The 24,023-nt window shown below is 31.6% G+C and overlaps 2 protein-coding genes and 1 long non-coding RNA gene across 10 annotated transcripts; 1 reads left to right on the top strand and 2 right to left on the bottom strand.

Moving 5' to 3' along the window:
- LOC107623078 (phosphatidylinositol/phosphatidylcholine transfer protein SFH6-like) lies at positions 387-4,754 on the bottom strand. 8 transcript variants are annotated; one of them, XR_002356712.1, is made up of 10 exons: positions 4,315-4,706; positions 4,047-4,112; positions 3,853-3,954; positions 3,298-3,419; positions 3,127-3,215; positions 2,917-3,022; positions 2,738-2,825; positions 2,539-2,657; positions 1,487-1,552; positions 387-613 (listed from the first exon to the last, which is right to left on the bottom strand). XR_002356712.1 is itself a non-coding variant. In XM_021114919.1 (6 exons), exons 1-6 carry the CDS (start codon positions 4,629-4,631, stop codon positions 3,686-3,688), a joined length of 531 nt encoding a protein of 176 aa, XP_020970578.1. In that variant the 5' UTR covers positions 4,632-4,754; the 3' UTR covers positions 3,483-3,685. The 8 variants fall into 8 exon arrangements, 1 of the variants encoding a protein (XP_020970578.1); XR_002356710.1 differs by having other exon boundaries at positions 3,114-3,215; positions 3,298-3,954; XR_002356709.1 differs by having other exon boundaries at positions 3,114-3,215; positions 3,302-3,954.
- On the top strand, positions 4,869-5,730 carry LOC107623080. The gene is made up of 2 exons (XR_001616335.2): positions 4,869-4,960; positions 5,040-5,730. It is a non-coding gene; the product is annotated as an uncharacterized LOC107623080 (long non-coding RNA).
- Positions 22,511-23,537, bottom strand: LOC107621630 (RING-H2 finger protein ATL7-like). Its single transcript, XM_016323663.2, has one exon. The coding sequence runs from the start codon at positions 23,343-23,345 to the stop codon at positions 22,854-22,856; it is 492 nt and encodes a 163-aa protein (XP_016179149.1). The 5' UTR covers positions 23,346-23,537; the 3' UTR covers positions 22,511-22,853.

The raw sequence follows: 24,023 nt of genomic DNA, 5'->3' as shown, positions 1-24,023 counted from the left end.
AGGTTTATAACCCCTATCAAATAGTTTGTGGAGGGTTACTAAAATTCCTAAAATTTGAGGTGCCACGATGTCTTTTGTGAAAGTTTTTAAAAACTTTCATAATCTATTCAGTGGGGATTTTGTATGTATTTAGTGGGGTTTTATATTGAACTTTTGTGACAGTTTTAAACCATTTTGTGGCAGTTTAAAACCCTCACAAATTGATTTTTTAATTAAACAAAATATAACTATTTTGTGAGATTTTCAAACCTCTACAAATTCTGTAATTATTTATTTATTTTTAATTTCAAATCATTCATTAATCTCATCTCATTTACATATTTTCAAATTAAAAATTTATTTTTTAATATTAAAATTCAAAAACTAAATCTTTTATAACACAATTTCTCAATATAAAACATAACTCTATATATAAAAAAATTCTCAATGTCAATAATTCCAAACATAATTGCATATGGTATTGTTCTACATAACTATTATTGTTTTTCTTTAAAAAGTAAAATAAAACAATAAGTGGAAGACCGGAGGATATTAGATCCCATTCGGTTACTTCAGCATCTGCCATGCTTGAAATCTATTAATAATGGGGATTTTTTGCATTGATCCTAAGCATCTGCCATAAAAATACTAGAATTAGATCACACTTGACTAAGCAACAACAATATAATTCTAAATTTTTTATACATCTACTAATAACTAACTGATACAAAATTTGATCTTTCTGAAAAAATTATGAAAATATATATATTCCAAAAAAAAGGTGTTAAAGCAAAAGCTGGGCATGATGCCCAAACTGATCTGAGAACTGAAAAAGAGAGATTATCTTTACAAATAGGGAAAAATAATTATTAGACATGTGTACTACTAAAAAATATATATGAGATTTCTAACATAATAAACTACAAAGCTATAATAAACTTCTAACATATTTAAAATAAAACAGGATATAATTATTATCTTACCTCAACAAGCATTTGTCCAAAAGCAATAATAAGAAACTAGTGAGAGAAGAATCAATACCCATTTTAATTATAATTATTATCTATAAAAAAATTGAAGAATAATATAATCAATTAAATTAAATTCTGAATCCAAACCCAAACAACTTATTAATTTTGTCATGTATGGTTATGGTTACGGGAATTCTCCCTTTTGGACATGAACAAATAAAAACACATGCATGATATCTGAAAAAAACATCCATACTCTGCATCAATGCTCTGCATCAACACAAGGATATAAAAACAAGAAACAATAGGCAAAGGGGGAACATTATCATCTTCTATTCCTAAAACTAAACAAATTAAAACAAAAATAATAAACATAAAACTTAAATCTATTCCTAAAACTAAACAAATTAAATGAACTCAAATTTAAATAATCACAAACTTATAATTTTTTTAACAAAATTAAACTTAACATGCTTCTATGCATTAGTCTTGCATATCCAATAGCATGAAAGTGGGGATAATAGTAATAACCATACCTAAAGCTTGCCTTGTTTGAAAGGAAGAAGAAAGTCTCTATTGTGAGGTTACTGATATATATATGCCTTCAGAATGAGAATGAGAATCAGAATTAAAATCACACATTGGTGACATCATTTGAGCTTTAAATTGCTTTGATTCAGCAGAAGCATTAGTCACTAACATGTTTTATAAAAGAAAACTTTCAAATGCAACTACAGAAGAGACTTTTGACTACTCTAATTCACTATCATCCACACATGATTATTTGATTGATATATTTGTAAATTAAAATCTCTTGGCTCTTGTTATAATTCCAATTATTGGCATAAAATTCACAGGGAAATAGAATATAGAATGAGGTCAAAGATTACTAATTCATTTGATTATTCATGGCAGCCTTTTTTTTAATTATTATTAAATGCACCTAGAGTCAAATATGTTATATTACACACCACTTAAATGTTCTATATGTCACAACCTCTACCTAATTTATTATCATAAGCCTGGTATGTAAGTAGTAGTTATTGTCTAACAAGAGAATCAGCATACTTTTTCTGATAATGGAATTGCTAACTAATATCCCTTCCAGCACTTCTTTTATGGCATAATAGTGGAATTCTTTTGTACGAATAAAATAAAGATCACTTACCAAATTATGAACAAGAATAATCCAACCAAATATCATAATAGCACTTATTTAGTTGCACCCTATCTGATTATTAATTTTCCTATTTCCTCTGATATCTTTTCTGCTGGAGTAAGTTCATTACTTTGTAACATACACTAAAAAGACTTCTTGAACCATATTTTATCCTTTAAAGAACTACTAAAGTGATCCACAGTTACAGTAGAAATTAATATACTAGCTTTACCTTAATTAAATATAAACCTTATAGTGTTTATGCAGACAGCAGACACATTATCTATTTTGTAAATTACAACCTGAGAGCTCAAAGAGCAGAAACCATAAAGCATATAAAGATGATTTAATAAGATATTAAAAACATAATAAGCTTGAAGAATTTAAGAAAATCTGATATAAGTTTTAAAAAGTGCTACTCATATATACCTCTATATTTGGATGAAGAGATGTAACTGCTGGATCAGTAGCAATCAATGCTTCTTCACAAAGCTTTATAAATTTATGCAAATCTTTAAGGTGTCCCCACTTAGGCTGTCTAATGATTCCTACATAGGAGATATTGATTAAATTTGAAATTCTCTTTAGAACCAAAATAATAAGATAGATAAATAAATAAATATCATACCATATTCATCAAGTGGTACATCATAGTCATAACTAGTAGCAACAAAAAGTCCACCTGTGGTTCTACTAAAATTGGTTCCTTCATGATACTGTTTTACATCAAAACTTTGTGTTATTAACTCAATTCCTTTCTCATATACATATAATAACAAACTTAAAAGATATCATAGGTTTCAATACCATATAGTAGTTCATAAAAGTTCCACCAAGTTGATAAAATCTTACCACAGTAAATGCAAGATCTTTCACAGGTCTCTAAGGTACAGTTCCACCATAATAAAGAAACCTGCCATTACAAATCAAAGAATTCAAAATCACTTAGACCCTTTTTTCGGTCTTTATCTGCGCTCTTTTATCAAGAATCTAACTAACTTAACTCGAGTAACTAACCATCCGTTATAGCCCTCGATCTAAATCTTCGGCTTAGCATTAGAGTTTGGTATGAACTGATCGCAGTAAACTCTATTGCATGTGTTAATCTAGCAATTAACATGTATAACAATAAAGTAATATTAGTGAAGATAGCTGCAAATTAAGGATTCTTAATAATTAGTTAATTACCTACAATAGGATTTGGAGCATCTGCTTGCATGTACATAATACAGGGGACACCAGTATCAAGAGAAGTAGCCATTGATGCTGCCCATTTTATGTAAGGTTTTGTTGCAGGACCTTCTTTTTTCCTGTAGAAACAACAAAAATAAAGGGGATGATTTGTTTTTCCCAGTCAAGGATTAATCTTTCACATAAGTAGATGAAATATGATAACAGTTAAAATTTGTATAATACAAATATGCTGTCTTTAGGAAAATAGGGGACAAATTCTTACTATAAATCAAACCAAAATAAGTTCAACCAAATGCAAGATAATATTACAAACCAAAAGGGAAATCAACCTTTAACGTATTATCAACTTAAATATTAATAAGATTTGTATAATCACTAACAACTAAACCACCATTGTCACTAGTGCCAATCCATTGCCACCATCAATCACAGTAACTATAACATAGTTGGCATGCCAAAAGTAAAACTGGTACCAATGGAATAAGAATCTTGTTAGTTCAAGATATCTGAAAATGGAATAATATAATGGAATATAACAATGATCCATACTTGAACTTTTGCTACTGTGCAAACATCTAGGAATGTCTTAACGGCTTTCCATAGCATTTTGAAGCCAGATCCATCATTGATAATAAAGGGCTTATGGAGAGTCTACAAAGCCATCCATGTAGCGAACTATTTTGTAATCAGTAAGTTCAATCTTCCATTTGAAAAGGAAATATTAGAAAGACATACATATATACCTCAGGATAGTAACTATTATCGATTTTCTGAATTTCCATAAAAAGGTACATTGCTGGCTTTGTAATCTGGAATCATTGAAATAATAGAAGCAAGTGAGAAAGTATCCGTATGAAGCTGAACTAGGCATAAATTGGAGTTAATAGAGAACTCAAATTCAATTCACCTCTCTCACAAACACGGAGATTGTCTGAACAAATTCTGAACGGAAGTGAGTGAGAAAATTTAAGTCTCGAACTAAACAAGAAAAAATTAGGAAGAAATTCTCACCGCAATGACTTGGAATGACATGAGAATCAATTCCACGAGATCTGATAGCTTTGAACGCAGCTTCAATCGAAGCTTCCAAAAACTCATGCTCGCTCGCCTTCCAGATCTCCTCAGCTAGTGCCACCGCGTCCGCACCGAAACCTCGCTCTGAGTGCTTCAAGCAACTGGAGCAAAAGCAGAACCAGTGGAAGAACCTGCCGTAGAAGATGATGCAGAAGCAGAAGATCTAAGTATTACCTCAATGAAGGAGACAATAACGGCAACAACGGCAAAGACATGAATGGCGGTGGCGGTAGCGGTAGCGGTGGCGGTGACATTGAAATTCTAGGGTTTCAGAGAGATCTCACTCTCCGTCGTCCCCTCCCTCGAAGCCTTCTCTCGAAGCCCTGTTATGTTTTTTTTTTTTTTGCATGGGCTGATTGAATATTTGTTTGAATTGGATTGTTTTATAATTAATTGGATTAGAAGTATTATAACAATGAGAGTTTTATAATTTGCCACAAATAAAATATATTATGGAGATTTTTAGTAACCTCCATTAAAAAACTATCACAAACAAATAAAAATTTTGTAGTGGTGAAACATCAAAAGGATGCTGGCTTGCACGTCAAACTACTACGCTCTACACAACCATATCACCTACCTGGTTAGTATCTTGATTCTCGTCATTGACTTCGTAGTTGGCTCTGAAGTCCTCTTAACCCTCATTGTTGTTTGCTTTGCAGATTACTCTATTATCATCCATGTTTGACTCGTGTTAAATTTTATCTGCAGCTATATGTTCAAACTCAACATACAATTCAACATCGACATTTGAGCTCGAGTCTTTTGATGAATCTAAAACATCTATTACATACTTGCTTCTTCATCAACGATGGATATTGTATCAAACTGTATTAGTCTACCAAATATGATAACAGGATTTCTGTACAACTCACTAAAAGTCCCACTTTTATCATCTCCTTGAACTCAGTCTAGAAATTATCTAGCCTCACACCACTGATACTTATACACACACTAAAACAAATAAGGGTTTTCACAACGGTCGAAAACTATTGCCATATATCGAAAAACCGTTCCTAAAACTTTAAGTAATGCTTTGGCAATGGTTTTTGACCTGTGATATATGCGGCCGTTGCCAATGCTCATCGGCAACGGTTTTTACCTAAGGCAACGACAACTAAAAAAATCGTTGCCATAGTTATTAGCATAGACAATTGTTTTGACAACAGTTTAGAACCGTTACTGGATAGGCAACAGTTTAGAACCGTTCTCTTTCACGACGTAGGTTTAAAACCATAATGGTATAGGCAACGGTTTTAAGCTGTTGTAGTTTTGTTATTCACAAAGACAATGGTTTAAAAGCGTTGCCTTTGGTGTTGTATTTTTTGCTATGATTTTCATATTGTTGCCATTTTGTAGCTATCTTTGGCAACGGTTTTAACACCATTGTCCTTTGTAATTTTTGACAGCGATTTTTTGTTATATATTTTTTTATTTACAATAGTTTTATCATGTTGTATTGAAATTAGTTCCAACTATTTTTTTAATTTAGTGTCAATAAAAAAAACTAATTGAACATTTACCATCAAATTTGATTTATAAAGTATTATGTAAGATTCGTACATATTTGTAACCTATAAAAGAGATTTTATAAGTAAAATAAACTAAGATACTCATCATCTTCATAAATTGATATTTTTACTCTTTAGTATTTGATCTTCACAATTTGTATGATTAAATTCTTTCTCTCCTTCATAATGATTTTCTTATGAAAAAAATTAGCAAATTAAATATAATGCTAAGCTTAATGCTAATAATGCTTACTAACAGAGAGAGGGAATGAGGGAAAGAAAGATAACTGCTAGTGATTTTTCTTATGCATTTCCTTATTAATAGCTAGGTCATAATAGCTAATATTAATTAGAAAGATAACTGCCAGTGATTTTTCTTATGCATTTCCTTATTAATAGCTAGGTCATAATAGCTAATATTAATTTGGTCAAGCAAATTAATAATCTCACTTAAATATAATACAAGAAACAAGCTACCAGTGAAAAGACACGTAAACCATTATTTGAGATTGTAAAATATGTCTAAAGAGGATTCTATTATCAATTATTCCATAGAAAAAGTCAATATAAAATAATTTTGACCCCGGATATAATGATCCATAAACAAATTGTTAAGCCTTAAAACAACTTTAGAATAATGAGTTCAATATAATTCAGTATCTAAGTAGATCTCATATCAGTATGAAACTTTTAATTCTTCAAGATATGAGTTGCCAACAAGCTACACATGAAAACAATCTAAGCTAAATTCTAAGATACAAACCCATAAGACAGGTGTTCAAGTTAGGAGTTGCTTTGGATAGTCTAAAGAAACATATCTAGAGAAATAAATGCAAACAAGAACGTTAACAGATAATAGACAAATTGAGTTTGCATAATATTGCAATTACTGATTTAGAATTCTTAAAGATGTAACATTACTTTGGCTAGAAGTGAGCAAGAACTGACAATAACAACATTGAAATTGAAGAATTCTACATTGAAACTTTATAAATCACTTGAAAGTAATACAAACAAAAGAAATGATGTCCAGAAAAAGGCATAAATAAATCAATGCAGAGATAGTAAGGCAAGGACATGGTTAGAGAAAAATCTTTTGAGATGAAAACTTGAACCATAGGATTCAAGTCTTAGAGGATCACAACAAAGTTGAGCAAGGATCATGCCACCATAGATATTCTCATTTGGAGGGATGAGAAAGTTGGATGAGAACGCTTTCTTAAAGGCAATCTAATCATCTATTAAGGTAAGACTTCCCAACCTAGCAAAAACAATATTCTTACGAAACTAAACAAGAAAACACAAACTCATATAAAACATCGACATGGAAAAAAAACATTATTATTTATTTCGGGGAAGCCTTACCTCATCTATTGTACTTTTCAAACCATACGCTATGACATGAGTTTTGCTTAGACTAAAATAAAATCATAACAAAACAGTAAGCATAGAAGAAGTTCAAGGGAAAAAAGAGTAAAATTTAAATTAGGTTAAAAAGAGCGGAAAAAGGATGCAGGTTGAGCAAAGCTAACAGAATCCAAACACTAAGACCAATTTCACAGTAATCAATTCCAAACTCTAAACTGAATTTCAAAATAACAAAATCCAAACACTAAAACCAATTTCAAAGTAATCAATTCCAGACTTTAAACTCAATTTAAAAGTAACAGAATTTAAATACTATAACCAATTTCACAGTAATCAATTTCAAAGTATAACCCCAATTTACAGTAATAGAATTCATACCCTAAACCTTGATTTCGCAACAATTTCATCAATTTGAAATGGTAGAAACAACTAACTTGCAATGGAGGAGGTAGCCAGCGGGGTAGCAGATTCCTCGTCGCAGAACAGAAGCGGCGAAGATTCTTCTCAGAGCATAAGCGCCGCTGGAGGGAGGGATGACCTTTCTGGCAGAGAATAGGGGCATCTCATTGCCGTCCACCGCAGAACTGAGAGGGCAAGAGAGAGAGAGAGAGAGAGAGAGAGAAAGCCCCTTCATAGCTGTGAGGGAAGGAGAGAGAGAGAGACAAGGACGCTGGTGCGAGGGAGAGAGCCTCATCATCGCCGCCGATGCTTTCTGGGCTCTGGGTGACTTCGATCCAAGTTGATGCAGAGAGAGAGAGAGAGAGATAGAGAGAGAAATATGTAAGGGGGGAGAGAGGCAGGGACGTAAGACGCCGGTGCGAGGGAGAAAAGTAGAAGTGATCGTCCTTGCTGCCGGTGCTCTGAGCTGCTGCCGCCTGCAGCGTTGCGTCCTGCCTGTGCTACGACTGCGAGAGAGGGGGAATCGCAAGAGGTAAGGGAGAGGTGCGGGTCTTTGGATGAAATTAAAACCCAAGTTTCTAATAATTTATTATTTATACTTTAATAAATTAATTTTTAAAATTGTCAAAGAGAACGGTTTTATTTTGTTGCTATAAAATAATGAAAATTGAACTTGAACAACAACACTATAAAAATTATTGTCTAAGACTATCTAATAGAACTGTTTTAAAGTGTAGCAAATTTTGGCAATAGTTTTTTTGTGTACTATAAATTAAATATTCTTAGAGAATGGTTTTTTGCGTATCTTTTGCATAATTATTTAAACAACATTAAAAAATATTGCTCGATAAAAAAAATCGTTGTAACGGCTATAAAATTGTTCTTTAAAATAGTCAAAGAGAACAGTTTTATTTTGTTGCCATAACATAATAAAAATTTAAACTTCAATAGCAACACTGCAAAAACCGTTGTCTAAGACCATTTAGTAGAACGACTTTAAAGTGTAGTGAATTTTGGTAATGGTTTTTATGTGTACTATAAATTAAGTATTCTTAGGTAATGGTTTTTATGCGTATCTTTTATATAACTATTTAAACAATATTAAAAAATCGTTGTCTAAAAATAAATCATTGTAATGATTTTATTTTGTTGCTATAAAACAATGAAAAATTGAACTTCAACAGTAACATTGTAAAAAATCGTTATCTAAAACCATCTAAGAAAATAATTTTAATGCGTTACAAATTTTGGCGTTACTAAAGCCTATATTTGTTGTAGTGACATAACTCATAATGATAAAGAATTTGGTATTTATCAGCAAAATTCTTGCATAGCATCATAAAAATACTTAACACGTAGTTTACCTATTCTAAAACCAACCAATCAATGATTAATTTCACTCAACATACAACCTGCGTGATATTAGTATGCCAGCTACATACGTGGTGTCAGCTCGCAACCTGCGAGATTTAACTCGCAACATGGATGTTGCATCTTGTTATCTCTAACATCCCTATACTTGTATTTACATATTATTTTTACATTTTGGTGTGATACACATTTTTTTTCCATACCTAAAAAAATTAACCTTCTTTCCTCTTTATTAAATGATGACAAGGATTGATTATCTAAGTATTTATCAAAATTTGACGTGAGAATTGATTTGTCTAACAAAATAAAAAGTTATGAAACTAATTTAGTAGTTAAAATTTGTTCAGAACTAAATTGTCCTATTCAACTTCTTTTAGGAACTGATTTAATGTTGTACTCTTTTGAAAATTACACATTTAAAATTAATTTTGACTAATACATCCAAAATACATGCCAATATTACTCTTAGTCTTTCATCATCATCATGATTGCTAATAATGGCTTTGAACATTATTTTTCAACAAAACTTTGGATGTCTTTACAAAGTTTTAGAAATTGATTTTATTTGTAAATTAATTTTTTTATTTGAAATAAATAAAAAAGAAAATCTCAATTAGAGAATTTTAAATAGAATTGAAATAATTTAGTATTTTAAATATATTAAAAAGTTGATTATACTCTTGAGAATTGAGATACTAGGTGAAAAGAAGAGTCTTAATAAGGAGATTGTAAGTAAACTTTACAAACTTTTTTGTAGTGTGTTGGGATAATAATGACAAGCCAACATCAAATAAAGTAATGGTAGGGAGTGGATTCTCTCAATTTTTTTTTCGATTGTTTGGTAAAGTATGATCTTTTTAAAAAAAAAAAAATAAAAAATGAGAGGATCCATTCCTTATTTTATAATAGCCTAACTACGCAGGAAATATGGAATATATAATAGATATTTTTTCTTTTGTGTCAGAATATAGATGTTTATCATTCGTTAGGTGTGTTTATATATTCCTATCTTCATTAAATATTTAATAACATTGTCTGTCGTATGTGAAGAAATAATTCACTAGTAGTAATGTGAGTCTATGGACTCAGCGAAGAGTATATATATTATAGAAATAGAATAATAATAATCAATAATATATATACTCACGGAAGCAATTACAGAAGAAGAATAACTGAATAAGTCATGTTTCCTCTAAATTTACAATCCAAATCTTTGTTTGCAATATATAATTCAAACCTTTTTTTTAATATAAAAGACTTTGCTGTTATTTCAAGAGTTACCAATATTTTTCAAAAGTTATCAACCCTTTAAATTAAAAGTTATAAATTAGTTATATAAATTATACCAACTAAAATTGTTTATTGTAGTCAACTCTTACACTTTCCAACCCATAAAGTAAGGGACGAAAGAATGAATGAAGAAGGTAAATAAACTTTACACTCTTGTAAAGATCATAATAAATACTTGAATTCTGGGACTTGGTAAAACATAGGCTAAACATCTTTATAAGATCAAAATAAAAATGAAATTTAATTTAAATTCGGTTTCCCATTTGAGAAGAAATGAAATATGGCATTCGGTTTGATGCAGACAAAGATCATAATAATATTGGTCAATTAAGTTGGTGGAATAAAGACAAGAATACAACATAACGAGTGCATACTATAAACTATTAAACTATATGCCACATATTGACAATTGCTTTCGTAGGATACTAATAATTAAAAATCATTATATGACAATTTAGTCAAATACACATTAAATTATTTAATAATTCTCAAATATTATTTTTACATGAAAATAATTATATGTAAGTCTCTATTATTAATCAAACATAATAGACCCTACTTAATCATTTTAATTCAATAACAAACTCATAACAACTATTGAACTACTCATCCAAATTTTAATATTATTCTTTAGTCTCTAGCTATATGTACAACTGTTTAATTTTCAATGATTTGAAAAAATATATTATTTGTCTAAAATAGTGATTTACTGAAATTAAAAATTGTAATTTGGTTCTTTGACTTTTGTAAAAAATTAGTTTCAATGAGGGTAAACCATTATATTGGTATTCAGAAGATTCTGTTGCTGACAACAATAATTTTAAAATATGCAAATGGTAAATTAGTTTCTAAAAGAATATTAAGTTTGACGAAAATTACCAACTATTAAATGTTCACATTTCTGTCAATGGAAACCCCTGAATTGGCTAACAGGAGAGATGAAATAGCAAACATAGAGGAACTATTTCTTTTAATATTGGAAGGAGTGTGGTGTTACATTAAAAAATTATCAAAATGATGTGTAATACGCTATTGTGGGAGGTGTTAGTGTTAAGACTCAAATCGTCAATACCGTTGAGGCACAAAACGGCAATGTTGTTTTCCTGAAAATGCCGTTGACATTTTCTTTGCATGTGTGACACATGCACACATTCTAGAAAGACAATATGAGAAGTTAATAAATATTAATGTTGTTTTCTCTCCCACTTGAGTCTTAACCTGCCGAAAATATTAAAGTTAATAAATAAGAAAGACAATATGAGAAGCTAATAAATATATACCTCATAGCCAATGAAAAGGTCAGTGTCTGCCACTCAAGTGGGCACCATGCTAGAAACCGATGGAATATCCATGATATTAGTAGTAGCATGCATCCAACAATGGTTGTGGTTGCTCGATGTGTTGCTGAGCACAAAGAGTTATATGTCTATGCTTGCACGACGGATCCTTAGGACAAACTAAAGGCACCTTATGTGAACCTGATTGTACGACTTATCTGTCATCAGGTAACTACCGATCAGCAGCAGCATATAACACCTTGTGTACTATCGAAGAGTGGCCGGATCTACACCACCTGGAATATGGTACACTTTGTCACTAGGCCATGTCAGCTTGATAGAAAAGAATTCCTTCCTTTGCTCTTCCTGTTGAGCATGCGAAGGCCTAACACCGAGAAACTTCTCTATCCATTCCCATGTCGGGTATTGGTACTATGTTTGGAAGTCCCTCAAGCAGCCACCCATTGACTCTTCAGTATTGGTGTGTAACACTTGGTGGTACGTAACATCTTGCAAGGTGATGGTGCACTCACCCTAAGGCATGTGAAAAGTGTGGGTCTCCAGACACCAACACTATAAATATAGAAATCAGGGTGTTGTCAAGCACAAAGTTCCTGACTTGCACCATGTTGCTAAAACCAGCCTCCCTAAAGTAAGGGAGAATGACGTCCGGTGGTACAAGAGTATGACTAACTCGCCTAGGAAGTAGGAGGCGATGCCTCTGTTAAGGTAAAAAATAAATTAAAATAAAATATTTAAAAATAAAATTATTTCAAATGTCATAATTTAATTTTTTTTTGTGAAATTACTGAATTTAATTCCTAGCATACAAATTGAAATAAAATTTATTAAAAAATTATTTTAACTAATATTCACTAAAACAGGTTGCTCAACTAAATGTAGAGGCCAACTACTAAAACAAACTAGCCACTAATCTAACATATATCATGCTCCTAACACAACATCAATTCTAGTCATACATGGTACAACATAAAACCAATCAAAGTACTTTAACTATAACAGATATATGAGTTTTTATTAAAAAAAAATAACAATACTAACCTCGAAGTCAATTGCTCCTGCAATATGCTACATTGCATTTAATCAATTGATATAATCTCTTTGTGCATCTATGCACACCATAATTCCCAACTAAGTAATAGGCTATGTTACATAACATGTGTTCACTCGTTACGTTCATGTATGTGTCTTATCTCATTTACAATGCAAACAATATATATATATTTCGTTTATATTATGAATGAGATAAGTAATAAGATACAAAACCTAAATTGTGTCCAAGTTACCCATATTTGTAAATAAAATATTTAAAATATTTATTCAAAAAAAAAAAACCTAACCTAAAACCATTCTCTTCTACCCTTATTTCTTCTTCTCCTTCTTCTTCGATTCTCTCTTCCATCCCTTTCTTAAAATTTTTTTGCCACCTTACTTGTTGAACAAAACGTTAAGAGAAAAGGGAGATTCACTAAATCAATCAAGTAAGTATTTTTATTTATTTTTTTGTTGTTATTAGTAGTTAGTTATTGTGATTTTTTAACTTTGTTTAGGCTGAAAGTAGTTAAAAAAACATGATTATACCTAGTTAAATAATGTGATTTGTTCTTGTAGATGTAGCAATAGTACTAGTATTAGTGTTAGTTAATTGTTGTTGGTAACTATTATTAATTAGTTGTTTTATATATTTTTAGTAAGTTTTGTTTTGTTTGAAATATTTTTTTCAAAAGAAAAATTATTTATTTAATAGTTTCAGTGTATGTTTTTAAATATTGATTATAAATGATTAATCACTAGCAAATAAAATAGAGTTATTATTAATTGTTTGTATGTTTTTTTTATTGTGGAATTAAGAAAAGACGAAGACGGAAAAATATGACATTACATGTGCTCTAGACTATGTTATAGAATATCTTCGACATTCTTTATATGTAAGTAACTTTTGTGTTTACAATAGTAGTTAATAATTAACAATTAATTTAGTCATTATTAATTATAGTTCTTATTGAATTGAGTAGTTAGTAATTAATATGAATATTAATTTATATTATTAGTCATAGTTTATTGACTGCTAATTATGATTTTTATTTTCAGAGTTTAAAAAATCTGCACAACAGACACTTAAACCAAGTAGACTTACACAATGTCACGAACTCACAATGGAAGAACAACTAAGAGAGAACCGATTTTATCATATATCTTAGATTGGGAAGATTATGACTTACAATTCGAGTATAAACATATTGGTTGAAAGGTGGCGTCTTGAGACGTACACTTTTCATCTTCCACATGCCGAATGCATGATTATTTTGGAGGATATTGCCATGATCTTTGGACTTCGAACACATGGTCGCCCGATGATTAGATCTACTGATCACAACACAAGCGGGTTAGAAATCGAGTGGATGAACCAATTTGGTAGTGCTCCTGGATCGCACGACCATAGAGGAAGCGAAATCATCTATCATGGTTTTGCAACCTAAAGCAGCGCCAACATTTGATGGACCGACTAAGTAAGGAAATATATGTGAAATGTCATATAATGTTGCTATTTGCTATGACATTATTCAATGACAAGTCTGGAATTACTATATACTGGAAGTATTTGCCGTTGCTTCACCAGTTTTTTTAGATTAATAGGTTTAGTTGGGGTTCTGCATGCCTTGTACACATATATCAATCATTATGTCGAGCATTAAGGTATGATATGGATGGTCCTCTAGCGTTGCTTCTTGTGTGGGAATGGATACGGATGTTGTCATTAGGGCATTAGTCGATGGATACTAGCTTTTCACTCATTCATAGGTAAAATTTAAATACGATGTGGATTTGATTATTATTTCTGTTGTTGGTACTTTCTAATATGAACATTATATGCCAAGTAGAATGATTTATCAACCCACCACAGATCAATATAGAAATTCGACAACTGCTGACATCAGGAGAATGTTGGATGATCTTTCTCTGGACGGGATATATGTTTTGTCATCTGTACTTTTACTTATATTGACTTAAATTGATGATTGCATATTTATACCTTTGAGCTTTCATATGTTATTTAAGTTTGTGTGGGATGTATACAATCCTAACTGGATTGCACCTCATATTATTCTACTTGAGCTGAACTAGGGTTTCAGATCTCTGGAGTGCAACAATGCCTCAAATATGTTTTGAGGTTGTGGAGTGGCATCCGACTAATAGGGTGAGAAAGAAATTTGGCTTTTATCAAGAGCTCCCATGAGAAGCTATGAACCTTGGAGCGTCCCATAACATAGTGCTGACCGGTCCAAAAGCCAAGAATTGGACAGTTGAACATGAGAAATGGATCTTAAAATGGACAAACAGTTCTACGTGCACCTTAACTGGTCAACATGTTGAGAACTATCAACCTTCCAACTAGTACATGTATTAGTATATTTGTAAATTCGGTGATCTCATGTGGCTTTCCAAACAAGAGCAACAACCCCAATAACAAGAGCAAACCACCATGATAACAACTTGAGCAACAACCAGAGTAACAACTACAAGAACAACAACCACTATATCCATACCCATACTCACCATCACAGCAACAATCATATCCACCTCCATATTATATCCACCACGATATCTACACCCATCACACACATATGAATATTCATAACCAGTTATACCATCACATTCAATAATCCTTACAACCTTTCACACAACTTATATGACATCGTATTCACAACCATACCTACCACCGTACACATAAACAAATTCACAATCATCCTAAAAACCTTCCAAATAGCCATATGTGATACCTTGAACCTATTCAAAAAGTTAGATGCTATGTGTTTGATGTAAAATATGTGAATAACTCTCGAATATTGCCATGTTCCATTACTACGACCTACAGTTGAGATAATGAACTTGTGTCGATCAAATATAAGACCAACACCATCTCGACTAACCACATGTGTTCATAGATGGCTAATAAAAAGTGTCAAGTATCGGCAGTCTCACCCTCAACTATGACAAATACAAGAGGCATGATATTCCCATTGCCATATTGTGATATGGCAACTAAAAGAGCCCCTTTATATTTTTCATACAAGTGTGCCATCTACTTGTACCACTGGCTTGCAACTTCTGAATGCTTTAATACAAGGGTAGAAAGTCCAAAACACTCGCATCAAAATCCGGAGATCCTCAACCAACTAATTTTCTCGGTAAGCATATAAGTTTTGTACTCAACAGCTGCTGATGGTAGGCCGAAAACATTTCTTGCATACTAGCTTTATCAACCATATGCATTATTTAAAATTAAACGAAACCACCAAATATTATTACAAGTTGCCTGTACAAAATATTTGTCACTCTCTTCAATACTTGATGATCTACACTTTGAGAAAATATAATTTTAGGTCGTTCATATGTTATTGAAAGAAGAATAACAATAACATATGAATTCTCATATAAAAAGCTCACGCCCTCATATGTATGAGGCAAAATCTGACGATTGTAGTATATTTTTAAATTAACATAACCCTCTATTTTATACACTTATTACATTTACTCACAATTTTTTTTACTCTCTCAATATGCATAACAATTTGAAGAACTAAAAATCTCTCTCAAAATCTAAAAATGAAAACAACTTGTTCACCTCTATTCTCCTTAATGCATTTTAGCTAACACCAAAGGTTCCTTTTATAGTTAGTTTTATATTTTTTTTTATTTGTGGCTATACAAAATTTCATTGACGTTTTCACTTTTTCTCAATAGGTCAGTGACGTTTTGACCAACTTTAATTTTTAAACTCGTTTAACAAACAAAACAACATTGCCATTTTCTATTTTTTTTCTAATTTAAAAATTTTTCAACAAAATAGCATTGCCGTTTTCACATTTTAAAATTTTTTAAAAAATTATTTTCTTCACAAAATAGTGGTGCTGTATTCTTTTTAACCTATTAAAAAAATTAACAAAACAAAATGGCAATGACATTTTTTATCTTTTGAAAAGTAAATGTTTTTTCTAAAGTAGTGTTAAACTTACATGTAAGAAAATAATGATAAAAATCACACATTTCTCTATAATATCAAAAAATATTGAGCCAACACATAGACTAATATAGCAAATTTAAAAATCTTAATTTTTAAATTAAATGAAATTACTAATTTATCCTTATTCTCATACTACTAAATTCCTAAATTCCTAATTTACCCTTCTTTCTCTTCATCCATCTTTCGGAACAGAAAAGCACCACCATACCAGTATCATGGCTGCATAAGTTCGGGTATCATCATTATCTCTTACTTTCTACTTCAAATTAGGGATTCAAATTTTATCTTACCTCTGACGATATTCATGTAGCTCTGGTATCATCATAATCTCATTTCATTTTCCCTTTCCTTTCTATGTTTTTTTCTCTTTTTTACTTTCTTATTATTCCCAAACAACAATTTCAATTTTAACCTATGTATTCATACCAAAATTTTGATTCTTTGTCACCCTATCAATTCAGTTCCTCTCATAAATTTAGCAAATTATTTTTTCACTCTACCTTGCTTAATAAAAATACCATTTTAGTCTCCATTTTTGTATATCCTAGATTTTAGTTCAATTGGTTCATTCCTAAATTCTAATTATTGTTTAGTCGCTAAAGTTACAATCTTTCCTCCAAAATGGATGAGTTTGGGATGTTGACCGAAAGGCTTGGCTTGAAACTACAGGAAAAATTGGCTCTGATGACCTCATTGAAGCGACTTATAGATTGTTGAGTTTAAAGAACTAATAATAATTAATTGATGATGACCAAATATTAATTATTAGATTGAAAGCTCAATTATGTGTGTGATTAGTTTGTTAACTATGCAGAATTAATAGAAAGCAAAAACATGCCTAATAACAAGCTTCAGGCCCACATACACTCATGGCTCAAGGGAATATTTTTTTATTACACCAATAATTTTTCATCAGAAACAAAAGCAATCATCAGGCCAAATCTAAAGGATTGAATAACAAGCAAAGTCCTTAAGTGGTTCGGGCCCAGAAGATTTAAAGATGAGTCAAGCCCATATTCATATTATTTAACTCATTCATGGCCTATGGGAAGATTTACCATCAAGGGAAGGAATATTCACTTTCATTTGAACCATAATATAAAGTAACTGAACTAGTTCTCTCTCTTCTCTTTGTCTCTCTCTTCTCTCTCACCCACGTGAAGCATTCCAAAAAGTAAAGCAAGAAAAGGAAACTCTATTTAGGGTTCAAATTAAAGATGAAAAGTGAGTTACCAAAATCAAACAAGAAGAAGAAAGTCAATTAGCTAGGGCACTAAGCAAAGATCAAATCTGAAGGCTACATTAAAGAAAATTTTCTTTCTTTGTGCTTCATTGAAGATTGTTGAATATTCTCTCTGCATGCACTGAAATAGTAAACTGAAGATTATAGAGATCTGCTACAAATCAAGGAACAAGAAAGAAACTTGGAGTCAAAGCACAAATGAATGGCTTAGATCCTTGAAGAAATTTGAAAAAGGATGAAAGAGAAGATGGTAGGTATGTACGCATGTAAGGTTCAATCACCGCTACTACTTTATCTCTCTTTTGCACCGCTGCTGCTGAATTGGGAAAAGAACAAGTCAAATTGATGAAGCCAAGTTTTAAGCTTTGGAAGCTTTACTCCTCTATTAAAGGGATAAATGGCTAGAGGTTGATTCAAGGAGTGAGAGCATAAAGTTTGGGTTTTCATAGCTTACAAGCTATACCTTATTCTCCTTCATAATTTTCTATTGAAGTATTCTGCACTCTCAGTTTTATTTTTCTTTGTTTTAATGGAAAAAAGGCATTAACATGAGGAATTAAGAAAAAGTCATTGAGAAAAAAGGTGAAGAAAGTTAGATTTGGAGAAAAGCCAAATGTTTATTTCAGATATCCTTTGTACATTTTTCTGTTTTATTTTTATGATCCTGAGAGAATTTTCTTGCTAAGTTGGGTGAGCACTTAGTGGTTGAAAATCTAGAGAGTGAACCTAGTCAAATCTAACCTGGGTAGAAGTTGGGTTTGTCCCCAGATAGGATTGGGTTGAATCTTAGAAAAATTAGTGAATGTATTCTTTGTTAAAGATAGTGAAAATTTCATCATTGTTGTGGTAAAGACTGGATATAGGTTACATTGCACAAAATGGTTGAATCAGGATATATAAATGTGATACTCTTCCTTCTCTGATCTGATTTTGATTTTATTTTCTAAAAGACAAAATAAAATTATCTCCTACTTATTCCGTCCAGTAAGACGTCACAGCAATTCTACTTCCTCGTAATTTTATTTTGGCTCCTCTATCGACAAGAGAAAAAATAAAAGTGTCTTCTGAGTTTTCAATATATAAAAGTAGACTTAACTGATTCTCTATGTTTCATCCAGTTTAAAATAAAAGCAAGCAAAGCAAAAAGGAGGCCTAGATTCAACCCCCTTCTCTAAGTCACTAATAACCATAACAGGTTTTGGTGGATCTCTAATTGGAATCAATTCATTCAATCACCCTAAATCTTCTTCTCAAAACGCATCCAAATTCCACAAACACTTTGATTTTTATTTTGATGGCATTTTCAAGCCAAGCAATAATAAAAAAACATAGATTTTCAGTGACCTCATAAGAGAGAGAGAGAAAAGAAAGGGACAAATTAGAGAAATAGGCTGAAAGAGGTAAAACGAGGGACGAGAGAGTGAAAAAGAAAAAGCAAAGAGAGGAAAGAGAAAAAAGAGAGAAAAGAAAAGGAAAAAACAGAAATAAAAAAGAAGAAAATTGTGTTAGCGATTGACATTAATCTTTTGTTACTCGTAAGATGTCTCATATTAGTGCTGCTGCCACTATTTTGTTAGTGTTGATGTTGATAAACTTTCATTTTCATTTGAAAAAAAAAAAGAAAAAATATGAAAGAAAATTTTCTTTTCTTTCCTTTTTTTTCTCTATTTCTAGCATGTAAATTTTTTTTAAATTGATAGTGCTACTTAGTTATCAAATAATCATAATTTTCAGCATATATTTATATTTATAAGTACATTTTCTATCACTGGAAACAAACTTGGAGTAAGTGAATTAATAACAATTAATAAAGATCCTGTCTTTCTTACACTATATTGGAGAAGAGAAAGTTAGGTAAACTTCTAAGAAAATTTTTTAGTTTCGAACAATATATAAAATATATTTTGAATATAAAAATTATTAACAGTCCTAAATCATGTAAAGCTCAATCATTCATAACTCGTTTGAAAGATCACCACCAATAAAGAGAAACAAAACTACTATTCATAATAAAATGAGACTTAACAATGAATAAAACCCAGACATTGGTCCATCATTAATCTAAGATATGGTTATCCATTATAAGCATAAAAATATAAAAAATAAAAATCATAAACATCTTCATCCCCAACCAATCCACCATAAAAGAATTTTTAAAGTTTTTGTGATCACTATAGGATAGGAATATGTTCAGCCACTTCTTTGGTCAAAGTCAACTCCTTATACATGTTGTTGAAGAGATTCTCTGCTGAAAAAGTATAGAGAAAATTAAACAACTCAATTAATTATAATTATTTCAATATATTTTATTAAATTTTAATTTGAATAACCCCATTAATTGCTGGTTATGCAAAATTAGGATTTGTATAATAACACCAATGCCAATCACGTTCTTTGTTTTTACTCATCAACGGCGCCGTTTTTTCACCCTTCCCTTCTCCATGTCCGCAGTGTGTAAGAACCGCGACTAATTAACCGTTTAATTAAATGATTAATAATTGTTCAAAATAGGATCCGAAAATTTAGAATGAGAATTAGAAAATATAAATATGATATTTGGACTTAGTAGATTTTTTTGAGTCGGAAAATGTAATTTTTTGCGAAAAACCGAGTAATAATCGCGAACCGGCAGATGAACCGGTCGAACTGGTTCAAGTTTGTCTGGTATTATGCGAGAACAATTAAAAATAGTAGAAAATCTTAGAAAAATATTTAGAGTTGAAAATCAGACATTAATTTTAAAGGTTTGACCCAAAGTTAGGCCAAATGGGTTAAAAACGCTAACGGGTTGGACCGAGCCCAAGTTGGGCCCAAAACCCAACATATATAACCCAATTAATGAACCACACTCAGCCACAAAACACAACACATGCAGCTGAAAAGGGGAAGAAGGAGAGAAACCCCCATTATCACTATTCACACGTAATTTTCCAAACTCATAACTTGAGCTACGGAGCTCCGATCGCCGCACCATTTGCGGCCACGCGATCACCACGGAGAGCTCTACAAAACTCACCCAAGAAACTGGTAAGAAAATAACGAAATCCCTCTTAGTTATTCTTTTCAAAAATTCGAAATTTTAGGATTTTGTATTGAGTGAAATTTTATGATTTTGGGTGTTTAGGTACACTCTAGTACTTGATTATTATTAGGTTTTGCCCCAATCATCATTAGGTAAGGTGAGCAATTCAAATCTCTTGTGGTTTTGTGGATTTGATAAACCCTAGGTTGAATTGTTGTAAATTATGTGTATATAGATTGAGTTTGTGATTGTTGACATTTGATTGGAGCTTTGGAGTGATTGTTGATGCTTGTTGGAGTTGGTTGGTGACTTAGTTGTGGTTGGAAGCTTGAATTGCGCTCAATTTGGGTTTTGGTACATATTGGGAATCGGTCAAGGTATGGTTTCGGTTTTCTCTATGTAATATATAATATTTCAGGACACTTAGACTAGTGACTCATAGGATAGGTTTGGATTGAATTGATTGTTTGATTTTGAGGATGCATGATGATGGTGTTAACTTGATAATGTGTGATGATGTTAATGCTTGTGATGGTTTTGATATGTGGAAGTGAGAATTATGATGATGCATGATAGATGAAGCTTGTGAGTGGTGAGAATTGGTGTAAGTGTGTAATATTGAATGTTGATATGCAAAATATGAAATTGTGGGGTGATAGAGGTGGAATTGATGGATATAGGATTTGGATGGTTGAAATATGATGGAAAGGTAAAGTATAATGTTTGGTAATGTTGTATGATGAGATGGAAGAGGCTTGATTTGGTTTTGGTTATGAATCCTTAGGAATGGAGAATTTGTAAACTTTTATAAAAAAAATGAATTTTTGATGAACTTCAACGGATCATATCTGGAGCTACCGTTCTCTTCACCCCATGACTCTCCTTCCGTCACGACGTAGCCACCGCCGGGTTCCATTTGCGACACACGATCAACTACTTCGATCTATGGCGACTCCTTCACTCGCGATGCACGGCTTTCGTGGCTTCCTCCTCGCAACGGGCCACTGCGAGTCCCCCGCCGTCCACACAACACTGTCCAAGGCGTCGTCTCCGGCTATCCTGCGGCTCTTCTTCTCCTCTTCCTATTTGGTTTTGAATGATTCTTTTAACTAGTTTTTTATGTTTCTTTTTCCTAAATTTCGGATGATTCTTTTTATTAGATTTGGATGATTCTTTTTTCTATGTTTTCTATGTTTTTTTCTTAGGATTTGGATGATTTTTTATCTTATATTTTGGTACTTTTTTTTTTTTGGAATTTCAAATTTTTTTTTGGAAAGAAGAATTAGGATTTACGTAATAAATAGTAAAAAGTAAATTAGAATAAGAAGAGGTAATTAATAATCATTAATTTTGTATCTTTAAAAAATAAAATTTAAATAATTACTAATCAATGACAATTAATTAGTAGAATGTAGTTCAAAAACACTTGTTAATTTATTGTTGGTTGGACCCTTCTTAATTTTCTAATAGAATTATTTCCTGCTTCTTTCTTGCAAAGAAAAATCGAGATATATATTTTCAAATTTATGAATTCCAAGCTGGCAACATCAAACTTAACAAATTCAACTTCTCTGAATTTAAGAATAGCCTTCCAAGACAACATTATTAATAAAAGCTAAGGTAATTATTAACAGGATTCTAATATATTTCTTTACATTAAAGAACAGAGTACATAGACATTCTTCCCAGCACAAGGGAAATATATATTCCAAAGAATTTCATTCTCTACAATTGTAATTGAGAACCGCTCAAGAATAATGATCTAATTCACCATAATGAAACAATGATCACATATGCCCAACTTAATTTGAAACTTAACATTAGCAACATAATTTCAAAGTACAATGGTTAATGTTAAGTTCCATTACATGGTAATGGCTACCAATTAGATAACATGTCGAAACATATTGCGCTCCATGTAACTAGGATGGAAACAACGGAATGGCAGCTAACTTTGCAAAGTGTTACCGCCACGTAACACGGCTAAAAAATACGTTAGCTGTTCACCGTTACCGTTAGAATCAGCTTGCTTTCTAAGCTCACGGTGCTGGGAAACAACATCATCGGACACCACTTTTAACCTGCACAAAGGACACGTGGCGCAGTAGTCTTTGAGCCATGTGTCTAAGCAATCCCTGTGAAACGTGTGTTGGCATTTCAGACTCCTCAGCTTCTCCCCTTCCATGAACTCCGACAAGCATAGCGTGCACTCCACGTGCCGTGGCGGTTTCAGCTTCAATAACTTACTACTCTTCTTGCTGTAGCAAATTGTTGGGTTCTTCTCTTCGATGAATCTGAGGTACTTCTTTGTTGTGATTGGACCTGTATATGATGATGATTTTAGCTTCCTGATGAGGATGATTATTTCAGTCAGAAGGAATGCCAATAGGATTATGATTTTGTAACAAAGCTTGTGGAAGAGCTTAGAAAAAATTGCCATGGAAGATTGATGATGCTAATACTAGATTTCTATTTCTAATTGGAATATGGAATAATAGCCATACCTATCATCATCATGGTTTGGGTTCTTATTTGGAATGATGGGATATATATATGTATGATGCCATGATGGGTGCCTGAATAATAATTACCTTTCAATGCGTTATAAACTCTATCATTACCTTCAACTTTTGAATACATCGGTACTAGCCATATATAATGAGAGAAAGATGACGTGGTTGGTGGCGGCTGCTTCTTCTTCTTCTTTTTTAAAAGAGACTCATCTAGATAAAAATATTTTTTATAAAAAAATAATATTAATTTAGACCGATTCAAAATTTGATTCATTATTTTTTGATTAAATTAATTTATCTGACATAATTTTGATAAAAATAACATAATTTAAGTAATAATATATATTAAATTTTAATTATTAAAAATATCTTAAAAAAAAATATTTTAGACGTTTTTATTAAAGTGACTCTCTTAACAAAACAGTTGACACAATCACACAATTAAACGTAAAGGATAGACTAGAATCTCTCTCCAATAGTCCAATTTGAGTTCAATTCTTCTTTTGGTGACTATTTGAGTTGAATTATGCGGCTACGTAAAACCCACCTTATAAGATAATTTATGTAAGTACTATAAATGTAACACTAATATTACAAGAACAAGA

The sequence above is a fragment of the Arachis ipaensis genome, chromosome B10, assembly GCF_000816755.2.
Source record: "Arachis ipaensis cultivar K30076 chromosome B10, Araip1.1, whole genome shotgun sequence".
Lineage (NCBI taxonomy): Eukaryota > Viridiplantae > Streptophyta > Magnoliopsida > Fabales > Fabaceae > Arachis > Arachis ipaensis.
This window is presented reverse-complemented; position numbering and strand designations above follow the sequence as displayed.

What these genes read in the sequence shown, in the direction of transcription:
- LOC107621630 (XM_016323663.2), bottom strand. Translation starts at nt 23,345, where the DNA reads ATGGCAATTTTTTCTAAGCTCTTCCACAAGCTTTGTTACAAAATCATA.
- LOC107623078 (XM_021114919.1), bottom strand. Translation starts at nt 4,631, where the DNA reads ATGTCACCGCCACCGCTACCGCTACCGCCACCGCCATTCATGTCTTTG. An exon ending in TGTCATTCCAAGTCATTGCG is followed by an intron (nt 4,246 to 4,314) that starts GTGAGAATTTCT and finishes ACTTCCGTTCAG; the next exon opens with AATTTGTTCAGACAATCTCC. An exon ending in ATAATAGTTACTATCCTGAG is followed by an intron (nt 3,955 to 4,046) that starts GTATATATGTAT and finishes ATGGCTTTGTAG; the next exon opens with ACTCTCCATAAGCCCTTTAT.